The sequence below is a fragment of the Loxodonta africana genome, chromosome 6 (genome assembly GCF_030014295.1).
Source record: "Loxodonta africana isolate mLoxAfr1 chromosome 6, mLoxAfr1.hap2, whole genome shotgun sequence".
NCBI classification, from domain to species: Eukaryota; Metazoa; Chordata; class Mammalia; order Proboscidea; family Elephantidae; genus Loxodonta; species Loxodonta africana.
This window is the reverse complement of record NC_087347.1, coordinates 31,024,176-31,038,223: the sequence shown is the minus strand read 5'-3', so window position 1 is coordinate 31,038,223 and position 14,048 is coordinate 31,024,176. Positions and strand designations below refer to the sequence as shown.

At 40.1% G+C, this 14,048-nt stretch overlaps 1 protein-coding gene across 9 annotated transcripts in view; it reads right to left on the bottom strand.

The window, feature by feature from the left end:
* Positions 1–11,862: 11,862 nt before the first annotated feature.
* Positions 11,863–14,048, bottom strand: part of FN1 (fibronectin 1) — a 74,138-nt gene continuing 71,952 nt past the window's right edge. For all 9 annotated transcript variants that reach the window (XM_003406078.4, XM_010602128.3, XM_010602118.3 and 6 more), the window contains 2 exons: positions 13,192–13,302; positions 11,863–12,632 (listed from right to left, as the gene is read on the bottom strand). In XM_003406078.4, coding sequence (XP_003406126.1) covers positions 12,561–12,632; positions 13,192–13,302 — 183 coding nt within the window. In that variant the 3' untranslated portion in view covers positions 11,863–12,560. The remainder of the gene's footprint in view (positions 12,633–13,191; positions 13,303–14,048) is intronic.

Below are 14,048 nucleotides of genomic sequence, written 5' to 3'. Positions count from 1 at the left end.
CAGCTCTTTTACTTCGTTTCTTCCATTTGCTTTTGCTGCTCTACATTCAAGAGCAAGTTTCAGTCTCTTCTGAGTCATCCATTTTGGTCTTTTCTTTCTTTCCTGTCTTTTTAATGACCTTGCTTTCTTCATGTATGATGTGCTTGATGTCATCCCATTCTAGTTATGAGAAAAACATTAAATAAACCTCAATTGAGGGACATTCTACAAAATACCTGACCAGTACTCCTCAAAACTGTGAAGGTCATCAAAAACAAGGAAAGTGTGAGAAACTGGCATCCAAGAGGAGCCAAAGGAGACATGACAATGTTACATGGGATCCTGGAAGAGAAGAAGAACATTAGGAAAAAACTAAGGATATCTGAATAAAATGTGGAGTTAAAGTATGAAGAATTGATGCATTACTCGTGACAAATATACTATCGTAAGATAATAGGGGAAATGGTGTGGTGATGTGGGAACTATTCGTAATTTTTTTGTTCATCTAAAACTATCATAAAAGACCTATTTAAAATATATATAATCATAGTTTTATTAACACTGTCCTAGTCATCTAGTGCTGCTGTAAAAGAAATGCCATAAGTGGATGGTTTTAACAAAGAAATTTATTCTCTCACAGTCTAGTAGTCTATAAGTCCAAATTCAGGGCATCAGCTGCAGGGGAAGGCTTTCTCTTCTCGGCTCTGGAGGAAGGTCCTTGTCATCAGTCTTCCCCCTGTCAAGGAGATTCTCAGGTCCAAAGGACACATGCTCCTCTTCATTCTTGGTGATGTGAGGTCCCCCTGTCTCTCTGCTCACTTGTCTCTTTTATATCTCAAAAGAGATTGGCTTAAGACACTAGTAGGTCTCATCAATATAACTGCCTCTAAACCATCTCGTTAACATCATAGTGATAGAATTTACAACACGCGGGGAAATCACATCAGATGGCAAAATGGTAGACAGTCATACAACACTGGGAATCAGGGCCTAGCTAAGTTGACAGGTATTATTGGGGGACACAATCCAATCCATGACATATACTAAAAAGGTAAACAGTAATTTCTTAATATCAAATAGTCACTTTTCAATTAACCCAAATTTGGCTCTTCCCGCTCATGTTTGTTCGAAATAAGACCCAAGCCTGATACACAGATTGTATATGATTTGTCTGAGGTTTCTTGCAATCAGTTGCTTCTTTTTTATTTTTTGTCTTGTAATTGATTTATTGAGGAAACCAGCTTCCCACCTTCTAGGTTTTGTTATTGCATTCCTGTGATGTCATTTAGGTTGTGCCTCTCTGCTTTATTTTGTGTTAACTGAGAGCTGTAGTTAGATGATTTCTCTCCCTCTCTTTGTTTTAGCCTGACCAGTTGGTAATAGAGGAAGATGTATCAAAACCTCCCTTTGTGAGGATGAGCCTATCAGTTTCTCCCTGCAGTTTTATAAATATTTGCTTCATCTATGCTTGAAAATGCATGCAAACCCTGGGGGCATAGTAGTTAAGAGCTACAGCTGCTAACCAAAAAGTCAGCTGTTCAAATCCACCAGGCGCTCCTTGGAAACCCTATGGAACAGTTCTGCTCTGTTCTGTGGGGTCGCTATGAGTTGGAATGGACTCAACGGCAATGGGTTTGGTTTTGTTTTTTATACTTGAGGCGATTTTAAGGTACATAAATGTTTAAAATTACTTTTTGAACCTGTTATCATTGTATGGTAATGCTTCAGTCCTGCTAACGATGTTTTTAAGTTTTATCTGATATTCACTTTGCTAGGCCAGCTCTTTTGGTTTGTATTTGCCTGATATGTCACTCCTTTGTTTTTTACTTTACTTTGTGTGCCATCATGCTTTAGGTGTAATATATATCTGGATTTTTTTTTTTTTAAGTGTATGTTGTCCATTTTTACCTTTGCATTCAGCTTATTTATATTCACCTTAGTTATTGATATATTTGAATCCTGTTTCCGCCATCCTATAAAGTTTGCCTTTACTTTTTATTTCTGTCTTATTGTTTTGAATTGATAGCTGTATGTCCCATCCATAAGGTAAGAACCTCCACCAACTTTCACATCCTCCTCCCTCCGTCCCCCAGCTCCTATCATGTTGATAATACCTATACTTTCAATTCTGGGTTATGAAGACAACTCTTAGCTTTTTTTTTTTTAAAGATCAAACTTCCCAAGGTTTCTGGTTATATTATCTCCTGGAACATCTGAGTTTATTTCCCCTTAGGGAAACCCTGGTGGCTTAGTGGTTAAGAATTGGGCTGCTAATCAAAAGGTCGGCAGTTTGAATCCACCAGGCATTTCCTGGAAACCGTTTCTTGTATGGGGCAGTTCTCTGTCCTGCAGGGTTGCTGAGTTGGAACTGACTCGATGGCAATGGGTTTGCTTTTTGGTTTTTTCTTATTTATGTGATGTGATTCTTTTGGCAAAGCTTCCGTAGCCTTGTATTAGAATACCTGTATATTTGAATTCTTTTTGACTAGATGTAAATTTTGGTCTCTAATTTCTTCAATACTTTGAAAACATTACCGTTTTCTTGTGTCTATTGTTGTATTTAAAAATCTGGTGTTACTCTGAATCTTGTTCCTCTGTGGGAAACTTAATGGCACTTTGTCTTTGATGTTGATATTCTAAAACTTCTAATATGTCTAGTGGGTTTTCCTTATTTTTCCTCATTAATACTCTGCGGGCCCTTTCAGCCTGAAGTCCTTCATTCCCCCTCCCCCACTTTTCATTCTAGGAAACTTATGTTATTCCTGCTAGTATTTCCTCTTTTCCGTTTCTGTTTGTCTTTGAGATTTCTTTTATCCAGATGTTAGCATTCTAAATCTTTTTCCATATGTCTTTAACTCTTCTTTTTTATATTTTCTATTTGTTTTTCCTTTCCTTTGTCTGTCTGGGAGATTTCTTTAGTCTGGTCTTCCAATTCACTAGTTAGTTCCTACATTGTATCCATTCTTCTCTTTGTCCCATCTATTGAGTTATTTCAGCAATATTATTTTTCACATCTGATAATTTTTTTTTATATATTGTTGATATCTCCTTTCTAGCTCTGTCAGTATTACGATCTCTGCATGTGTTGGAATCTGTAATCCAATTTGTTATTTTTCTTTTGAAATCATTGTTCTCAAATGTCTTGGCATGTTGGCTTATAAGCTCATTTTTCCCTGCCAGTATTGGCTACTCTGTCAGGCAGTGCTTGCAACAGAAAAACAGATGCAATCCTCCTCAGCCCAAGGAGTTCAGAGGGGGGAGGTTTGAATGAAGAGCACACCAAGCAACAAAAAAAGTCTGTCAGTCATTGTTCACAAAACCACTCAGTTTAGGGCTTCCAACAGTTACTTTCTCATTTTATACCCTCTCACTGCCCATGCCAAATGGTGCTCTATGTAGGTCCGAAGCCACCACCCCTCACCCCCATTCAGTGGATAAGCACCACCTCATCCCTGGGGTTCCTTACAATTTGCTCTGTTTTATTGTTTCCCTGTGTCTGCACTCAGGTTAATTTTGGTCAAGGGAGCCAGCAGCCAAGGAAGTTGAGCACTTAGGGAGTGTCTGGAACTGGAACACCATTAACACAGAATACCATCAAGGACATTCAAAACCTGGAGACTGGACTTTCACTGACATTCAAACGAAAGGCACAGTGTTCTTACACCTGCCATTTCAGTGAGAGAGAACTGGCAGAAGACCTGTAACATAAAACACCTGAATCTGTAAAGAGTATATTTACATTGGGGGAACACCTGGGGCACAGGAAGAAAAGAACCAATACCTCATTCATTTGTGAACATCATCTACTGGGAACCCTGTTGCACACATCTTACTGTTGCCTTGCTCTTTGATACCTACTTCTCTCCACGGGCACCTTCTGAAGCCCATTCTGTTTTCCCTTCCTCAGAGCACCACACACTGCCCCTGTGGGTCTTAAAGTTCCCAGTGCCTTCAATTCTTCCAAAAAAACCAAACTTACTGCTGTCATCATAGCGACCCTATAGGACAGAGTAGAACTGCCCCACAGGGTTTCCAAGGTTGTAAATCTTTATCAGCGCAGACTCCCACATCTCTCTCTGGCAGCAGGGCTGGTGAGTTCAAACCGCCAACCTTTTGGTTAGCAGCCTATTCTTAGGCACCGTCATCTTTGCTAAACACCGTTAAAATCATGCCCATGGAAAAGGACATACAATATAGCTATACTTTTCAGAATACTTTTTACATGAACACTTGTGTAACTACCAACCAGATCAAGAAATGGAATTTTGCCACCAGCCCTGAGACCCACCACCTGTCTGCTCCTGTTCATGGCCCTCCTTTCCCTCCAGGAAGCTCCTTTGTGCCTTTTATGATACCACGCCCTCATTATGCCACTCACCAGTGGGTGATCTTGGGCAGTCCCTTGACCTCTTAGAATTTGTTTTCTGTAAAGTGGAGATGCGTTCAGCCATCAGAGAGGCTGAGTGACGTCCAGGTTAAAAGCACACACCCTGGAGCTAGTCTGTCTGGGTTTGAGTCCCAGCTCTGCTACTTACAAGCTGTGTGATGTTAGATGATTCCCTTAGCCTTTCCCTCGCTCTGTTTGTAGAATGATGATGATAACAGTACCCACCTGCCTAGTTTTCTAGGGCTGCCATAATCAGATACCTCAAAACAAACAAAAAAACCCAATTCTGACTCATAGCAACCCTACGGGACAGAGTAGAACTGCCCCATAAGGTTTCTAAGGCTGTAATCTTTAAGGAAACAGACTGCTGCATCTTTATTCTTCCAAGCAACTGGTGGATTCGAACTGCCAACCATTAGGTTAGTAGCAGAGAGCTTAACCCTTGTCCCACCAGGGCTCCTTTACCAAGTAGGTGGCTTAAAAGAACAATCCTATTATCTCAGAATTCTGGAGGCTAGAAGCCCAAGTCCAGATCTCACCATGTTGATTCCTTCTGGGGGCTTTGCGATTGGGACTGTCTTGTGCCTCTTCTAGCTTCTTGTAGCTGCTAGCAATCTGTTGTTTTCCTTTGCTCACAGATGAATCCTCTTTTAAAAAGGATTTAGACTAGAGCTCACACTACTCTGGTGTGGCTTTATTAATTTAACTGGTAACATCTGGAAAGAAAACCCCTGTTTGCCCAAATGAGGTCACATTCACTGGTGAAACGGCTTGGACTTGAACTTACCTCTCGGAGGCACACAGTTCATAACACCACCTCTTAGGGGCGTTTTGAGGCGTAAATAAGATAAAATATGCAAGGGCACTTAGAATACCACCTGGGACATGATATGTACTGCTTGTAATAAATGCTACTGGCTTTCATAGTGTTTTTGTGTATATGGGGATATGGGAGTAGTGGAGGATAAGATTAATGTATGGAAATCACTATAAAAGTACTAAGTATATGTTCGTGGAAGGTTTTATTTCAGTTTCCAAATTGGTAGTCAAAATGTTTCCTAGTTCTTTCAATCTTTCAGCTATTCTTTTTCTTCACACCTCAGTTCTTAGCAATAAGCAAAAGAATATTAGAGAGACCTTCTATAAGCAAAGTGGCATTTTTCTTTTTTTATTGAAATAAAGTACACATAACATAAAACTCACCGTTTTAATCATTTTAAACTGTACCATTCAGTGGTTCTTAGTATATTCACAAAGTTGTGCAGTCGTCACCACTAATTCCAGATCATTTTCATCACCCAGAAACTCTTTACCCGTTAATGTCACCCCCCATTCACCTCTCTCGGGCAACTACTAATTTACTTTCTGTCTCCATGGATTTGCCTATTGTGAACGTTTCATATACAGGCAGGCCCCAGCTTACACGGATTTGAGTTATGACAAAATGTGCTTAATGACCATCCATTTTTGGTTTTTTTTTTCCATCTTATCATTAGTAATATATACTACATGCAGTTTACTCGCAGATGTTCAAAGCCCAGATTTTTAAAGATACTGATAATAGAAGGCAATAATAAAAACTAAAAAAAGTATTCAACTTATGTCAGAACCGACATCGTGGAGTTGGAATGGAGCCCTGTTGTAAATCAGAGACTACCTGTAAATGGAATCATACAACATGTGGCCTTCATGTCTGGCTGCTTTCACTTAGCATGATGTTCTCAAGATTTACCCATGTTGTAGCATGTGTTAGTATTTCATTCCTTTTAAGAGCTGTATTTTATGGATATGCCACATTTTGTTCATTCATCAGCTGATGGACATTTATGTTGCTTCTACATTTTGGCTTTTATGAATAAGCTGCTATGAATATTTGTGTTGAAGTTTTTGTATGAACTTGCATTTTCAATTCTCGGGTTTATAGAGTGGAATTGCTGGGTCATGTAGTAGCTTTCATCTATAGTAGCTTTCATTAACTACCTGAGATATGCATATGACACAACCTTTGTGAAGGTGAAGAGGAATTGAAGCACTTACTAATAAATATCAAAGACTACAGCTTTGGATTACAGTATGAACTTTACATACTGAAGCTTTGGACTTCACTGTGGATTACACCTCAACATAAAACAAAAATCCTCACAACTGGGCCAAAAGCAACATCGAGATAAATGGAGAAAAGATTGACGTTGTCAAGTACTTCGTTTTACTTGGATCCACAATCAACACTCATGGAAGCAGCAGTCAAGAAAACAAATGACATATTGCACTGGGCAAATCTGTTGCAAAAGACCTCTTTAAAGTGTTAAAAAGCAAAGATGTCACCTTAAAGACTAAGTTATGCCTGACCCAAGCCATGGTATTTTTCAGTTGCCTCATAGGCATGTGAAAGCTGGACAATGAATGAGGAAGACAGAAAAAGAATTGATGCCCTTAGATTATGGTGTTGGCGAAGAATATTGAATATACGATGGACTGCCAGAAGAATGAACAAAACTGTCTTGGAAGAAGTACAGCTAGAATGTTTCTTAGAAACGAGGATGGCGAGACTCGTCTCACATACTTTGAACATGTTATATCAGGAGGGCCCAGTCCCTGGAGAAGGACATCATGCTTGGTAAAGTAGAGGGTCACCAAAAAGAGGAAGACCTTCGATGAGGTGGAGTGACACAGTGGCTGCAACAGCGGGCTCAAACATAGCAATAGTTGTGAAGACGGCGCAGGACCGGTCAGTGTTTTGTTCTGTTATGAATAGGGTCACTGAGTTGGAACTGACTTGACAGCACCTAGCAACAACAACATGTTAGCTCTACATGTATTTTTCTGAGGAACTGCCAGACTTTTCCACAGTGGAAATGTAAAATGCACCATTTTACATCCCCAGTGGCAGTTCATGAGTTTTCCAATTTCTCCACCAAAGCGGCGTATTTTTTAGTCAAAAATGGCTTCCAGTGCTCAGCTTAGCCTCTGACGACTAATGCTGAATTACACAGATCAGCAGGTTTCGTTATAAGTCCTGTCCAGCAGTCTCCTAGCAGAAGTATCGCTTCCTTCTGGAACAAAATGACGGTTTTCAAAGTGCTGTGATGAAAGAGCTCACTGGGAGAACCCTTGTCTTTCAGTGTGTCTTAGGACGTGTTTTAAGTGAGGGAGTCCTGCTGTGGTGGCAGCCTGAGGGACAGGTGAGGGGATGTTCCAGCCTGGTGAGTACAGGGTGATGAGGATTGCCTCATGCTGTTGTCTCATGCAGCCTCCAAACGATGCTAATTTCTGTCTTTGGGAGCTCCACACAAGAGCTCTTTTAGAGATAAATTTGGCTCCTAGGATTGTTAAAACCTATATATCTCTAAAGAATATGTAAAAAGGAATTCAAGGAAATGTAAAACATGCCTTACTCTAATGCCTAACTCTACTGAGGGATGTTAAAAAAGGAATTTTCCATTTAGGGATTTCAGCTGAAGCACCATTTCTCTTGCTCTTTTATTACTTAGAGAATTTTCCTCTCTTCACTTGTAATTTATATAGATTTTTGTTTGCAATTCAAATTTAATTCTTTTAATTGGGATATGGAATGGGACAATATGAAGATGAAAACAGCCCACATTTCAAATATAAGTGCCATATCAGAAAAAAAAAAAAAAAAGTCGATTCTGATTCATGGTGACCCTATGTATGTGCGTCAGAGCAAAACTGCTCTATTGGGTTTTCAAGGCTGTGACCTTTCAGAAGCAGATTGTCAGGTCTTTCTTTTGAGGTGCCTCTGGGTGGGTTCAAACTGCCAACTGTTCGGTTAGTAGTCAATTGCTTACCATAACTGTTTGTGCCACCCAGGGACCCCTTATAAGTGCATAAAAAAAAATTTTTTTTTTTTTCCCTTTAAAAAGAACTCCCTTGGTCTGAATAGTCCATGACAGTGCAAGGTCATCTTCCTGCTGCTTCTGCTTTCTCAGCCTTAAAGGTAATTTTTAAATGTTCCCAAACATGAGACATCCCAAGAGTGGTGGTTTTTTTTTTTTTTAAATGGTTGAATTGTATCCCCTGAAAATGGGGTTTTTTAATTGTAGCCTGCCACTTTCCCTAACACAGTAGTGGGAACTTACTGAACAGGAAACAATTTCAGGCCTTAAATGTGCTGATGTGATGTTTCTTAATCACTTCAATGAGTTTCATGCATCTAGAAATGGAATAGAATTATCAGTGGAAATATAATTAAATAGAAAAGTCATTTCCTATCCTTGTTATTTCCACCTGATCACCTCTTTATTCGCCTCCATAGAGAGTGTGCCTTACAGGCTTACCGTGATATTATTATACAGACTAATTTGCGTTAGAGCTGAAAACAATATAAACCACACAACAATAAATTTCTTTATAAGTGCAGCAAGGCAAGGTAAAACTTTAAACCAAAAACCAAAACCATTGCCATCGAGTCAATTCCAACTCATCATGACCCTATAGGACAGAGTAGAACTGCTCCATAGGGTTCCAAGGAGCAGATGGCAGACTTGAACTGCCGACATTTTGGCTAGCAGCAGCAGCACTTAACCACTGCACCACCAGGGCTCCATAGGTTGGTAGTATTTACTAGCTTTACCTGATTTTTCTTGAATTGGCAATTTCTTGCCTAAATCTAACTTGGTTTTTTAATTATGTCTTTTCATTCTGGCCTGCGTAAGAAAATTCTGAGAGAAACCAGTACCATGAGTAAGTAAAAAAAAACTGTAAAGTGTCTTGGAAATAATTGTTCCTCATAAAAAAAAATATTTTTTTTTTTACTGTTTCTCATGAACAATTTGGCTGAGAAACGGTAAAAAAAAGTTTTTTTTCTTTTCTTCTTTTCTTCTTGCGTTGTGATACCAAAACAGGAAGGGCCTTTTGTTTTGGGATTCTGATTGTTTAAACGTTGTTACTGGCTCACTATTGAAATAGTTTAATTTTTAAGTTTAACATATACTGCTTTTGGGAATCCAGCAAACATTCCAGAAAAGGTGGGTTGTTACTTGTATGTCGAGTTTGTGATTTTTACATCTAGTGTGTAAGTAGTCAAAAACACTTGCTATCAATTTAATTCTATAATCCAACTGAATTAAACTGCACTTAAAAAAACCCTTTGCTGTCGAGTTGATTCTGACTCACAGTAGAATTCTACTCACAGTAGAACTGCCCCACAGGGTTTCCAAGGAGGGGCTGGTGGATTCCAACTCCCGAGCTTCCGGTTAGCAGCCAAATGCTTGGCCACTGCACCACCAGGCTCCAAACTGCACTTTAAGGAAAGTATTTTTAGATTTATAGTAGGACAATTGGTTTGAAGTATAGTCAGGCTCAACCTAAAGCTACTCCTTTCTTATGTTTTAAAATATAAAGATGCATAAACAAAATTCAGTTGAGGCATGTCTTTCTCATTGAGTTACCAGAGCCCTCTCTTCACATGTGAATGTGTCCTTAGTGTAATTCCTTGTCTCAGGGAGTATTGGTTTGAATTGCATCACATTGTCTCTCCAGTGAGCAATAATGAGTGTTTACTGCCTTCTTTTCATGGGTTGGTGAGGAAGGGATCCTGCCCTAGGGTATGGAATGGCCAACACACTGCACCTGACGCTGGACAGATAAGCTTGACAGCAGTTAATTCGTCCCATATACTCGCAGCCTGGGGGAAGAGGACACCCTACAGAATGCATGGGGACACAGTGAACAACTAGGGTCTGTGGGGAGGCAGGCTTTATAATATCAAGATAGAGAGGCACCCCCTGGCTCCCAGGAGAGGATGTGGTAAGCTTGTTCAATAATCCTGTGACTGGCAGGGACTTGAAACCCACTGCTCTGGGATAAGTGGGAAGTGCACCTGGTCCCTTTGCTAGGGGACCTTATCTGTAGGAGCAGGGTCAGGAGGGGCACTGGTGGTTAGGTTATTCGAGGTCCTGTCAAGTTTACCAGATGTCAAGGCACCCCATAATGTTGCACCTTAATTTTAAGTTTTAGACCACAGTGAGTCAGTGGTGACAGGAAGGTGAGCCTCTGATAGCTCATGATGCAGAGCGAAGCTCCCGGGCCATGTCGGGACGGGGGCACCTGTGAGCTTGGCGTTACTAGCACAAAGCTCTGACCAACTGAGTACATCACCCACAGACTATATGTCAGAGGTTTTAGTGACACTTTAAATCACCATGATCTGTACTTCCTGTGATTTTTTTTCCCTCAACATATGCAGGAAAGCTATCTTGGTAACTACTGGCCTGATAAAGCTGAAAGAGCAGTGATGTTAAACAAAAGTGTGGGATCTGTGTTATGATATTAAAAAAAAGAAAAGATCGTTGGCTGTATTTTCTGTAAAGTTAGGCTGTAAACCCCCACCTCCCCCATGAGATGCTATATATCAAAGCATTTTATAAACTATACATCAATTCAAATGTGTATTTTTTTTTTAACAAATGAACCATGAGGAAATTTCTTTCTGTTCTTCTTAGTTGCCATCTAGTCCGTTCTGACTCACGGTGACCTCATGTGTGCAGAAGAAAACTGCTCTACAGGGTTTTCAAGGCTGTGATCTTTCAGAAGTGGATCACCAGGCCTTTCTTTCAGGGCTTCTCTGGATGGGTTCAAACCACCAACCTTTTGGCTAGTAGTCGAGTGCATGAGTATTTGTGCCACTGAGGGACCAGTTATTTATTGTTCCTGTGGAACTTTCTGGTTAGCAGCTGAGTGCTTTAACCACTGCACTGCCAGCGCTCCTCCCATTACACAGCAGTATATACCAAAGTGTTTTCCATGTCTTGTGTCTTACGAATTACTAATCTTTCACTAATTAATAATCACTATTTTTAGTGCCTCCATTTACTATTCTCAATGACAGATTTAACCCCAAAGTTTTGTTGTTTCTCCAAAGTTAGACTATAAAGGACATAGCTTTTGCGTACCAAGAGTACGTGGCCAACATACGCTGTTCAGCTGGGAGATGATGTTCTCAAGCTACCACGTGTCAGCTGACATGACTTGAGACAAGTTGCAGTGAGGTTACTACACCAAGGGGTTTTCCTAAAAGAAAACACCTCTAATATGATACCAATCAAGCTGTTTTAGCATCTCAGCCATCTTTTTATTTTCTTAACAGGTAATCTCATGGAATAGATGTTGATTTACAGAAGGAGGGAAAGAAAAAGGGAAGGGTGAGAGAGGGAAGGAGGGCAGGAAGAATAATAGAAAACAGCGACCATATTATACTTCTAGCGAGTTCACTAGCAAGTTTAATATCTGAGTTCATTTAAATCTGAAAAAGCAGCAAATCAAAGCTAACTCCATCACTGATGAGATGAAACGACAAAAATAAATCTGTGTTTTTGTTTTTGTAACAAACTTGGAAAATCTTAAATCACCAAGCATTAGCCTCGCACATCATAGGTTTTCAAGTGTTTGCTGATTTGAGAAGAAAAGGGACACTCACGAAGATGATTATTTTTCCCCAAATTTCCTTATATAAAATACAACCCATGACCTTGAAGTTGTGGAATGTAAATCTTTTATTAAAACAGTTGTCTTTCCACAGTAGTAAAGCTTTGGCACGTACAGTATAAAAAAATAATCACCAACCATAATTATACCAAATTCCTCTTATCAACTGCCTACTAAGTGTCTTCAATACAATTTTTTTTCCATATAAAAATACTGGGAAAAATTGATAAATAACAGGTAAGAGAAAGATAATTCTAGGCAATTACTAGAATCATTTGGGAAAAATGAGTACTGTGCATGTTTTAAATATCACAGTAACCAGGATTTGCCATTCCTACAGTATTGCGGGCCAGACAGTTAAGTGAAAGCAGAAGTGTTTGGGTAACTTTCCTATTTAACATTTGGGTCATATCATTTCAATACATCTTGCATCTTGGTTGGCTGCCTACACTTCCCTATTGATCCCAAACCAAATCACAAGTTAGAATCATTTCATGTAGAATACTGAGTGGTATCGAATACTTTGGAGCAGAACAGGCAACGTCCTGCTCTCATTTATGAGAAAAGTCTCAAAACACTCCCAGGGTGATGCTTGGAGAAGCTGTGAGTTGAGCTGAAGCTGGAGAAGTTACTCCAGAGCGAAGGGCTTAAGAGAGAAGCAAACACTCTAAGATGGGGTTTGCTAACATCACTCCAGTTTGGGTGGATCTTGGCAGAGAGACAAGCTTGTTCCTCTGGGTTGGAAACATTACTCTCGGGAATCATCTCTGTCAGCCTGTACATCTAAAGGCATGAAGCACTCAATTGGGCAATTGACATTCTGTTAAAATGAGAGAAGAAAAAAAAAATTAGTGACAACTACAGAAAAAATGGGGATCCTCAATGACAATAACTTATGTTGTTGTTAGTTGCCCTCAAGTTGATGCTGACACATCATGACCCCATGTGTGCACGGTAAAACTGCTCCATAGAGTTTTCAAGGCTTAATCTTTCAGAAGCAGATAGCCAGGCTTGTCTTCCAAGGCTTCTCTGGGGGGGTTCAAACCACCAACTTTTTGTCTAGGAGGGGAGCACTTAACCATTTACTCCTGGGACTCCTACAATAACATAGATAGGAGAGTATTTCTTTCTTGCTCCAAGAAACTAACAATCAATACACTGGGCAGTAGAAGATGTTCAAGAGTTTAAGAAATTACAATTTAAACTATTTTACAGGATATAATATTCCACTCATAAGCTATTTGTGTAATTAAAAAAAAGGCTCATTCAGAAGGAAGGCACCCAGAGAAATCAGAAGGGAGGCACCCACAGAAAGAGACCCCCTACAGTGTACCTAATTGAGCTTAGAGGAGAAACAGTTATGAAGCTAATGCACTTACAGAGTTTGTTCTCTGATGGTATCTCTGAGAATACTGGTTGTAGGTGTGGCTGGTGGAGCCATCAGGGCCAGCTTCAGCCCCAGGTCTGCGACAGTTGTCACAGCGCCAGCCCTGAGAGAGCAGAAGCACGGAGTCAAATGGGGTTTATGATAAGCTGAGGACATCACATTTTAGTGCTTGAATTAAAGAAGAATTTCAGCTCTTATACAGTGGCAAAAATATAAACAGTTAATCACTAATGAAGCTTTGATGATGCTTTCATTCATTTACAACTCTTAGAATACACATTGGCTTATTACTCTTATAACTGCCTCTGTCTAGCCACGCTTTTCCTTTCTTTTGAAATGTACTCTCTTACCTTCCTCTTCAAACTGAACCATCTGCTAAGGCTCATTTCAGTCCCAACGGGAAAGATAACACTTTTTGCACTCAGTGGCAGAAGTGGTTTTCATGGAATTCTAGAGTTTTTAAAAGGGACTTGAGATCACAATGGACAAACACCCTCATTGTACAGGCAAGGAAGCTGAAACTTAGGGGAGTGAGGGAAGTCCCACTGTGAACGGCTGGCAGACATGGATCTGCCACCAGCTGTTGACTCCTGGCCAAGTTCTGTCTACTGCACCATTATGACTCCCTTGATAAACTCCACAGCTGGTGACGTGGTAGCCTTGCATCTGGCCAGAGATGAGATGGTAGATGGGAATGGGTCGAAGCTGGGATTTTTGCTAGAAATTTTTGCTAGAACACATGTTCTCTTCCACTGTTGCTCCTAAGCTGTTAAGAGGTAAGTATGGAGCTGATGGAAGTCGTCTTTGTCACCACCAGTGGGGAGCCAACTGGATGATGAAGCCAATATA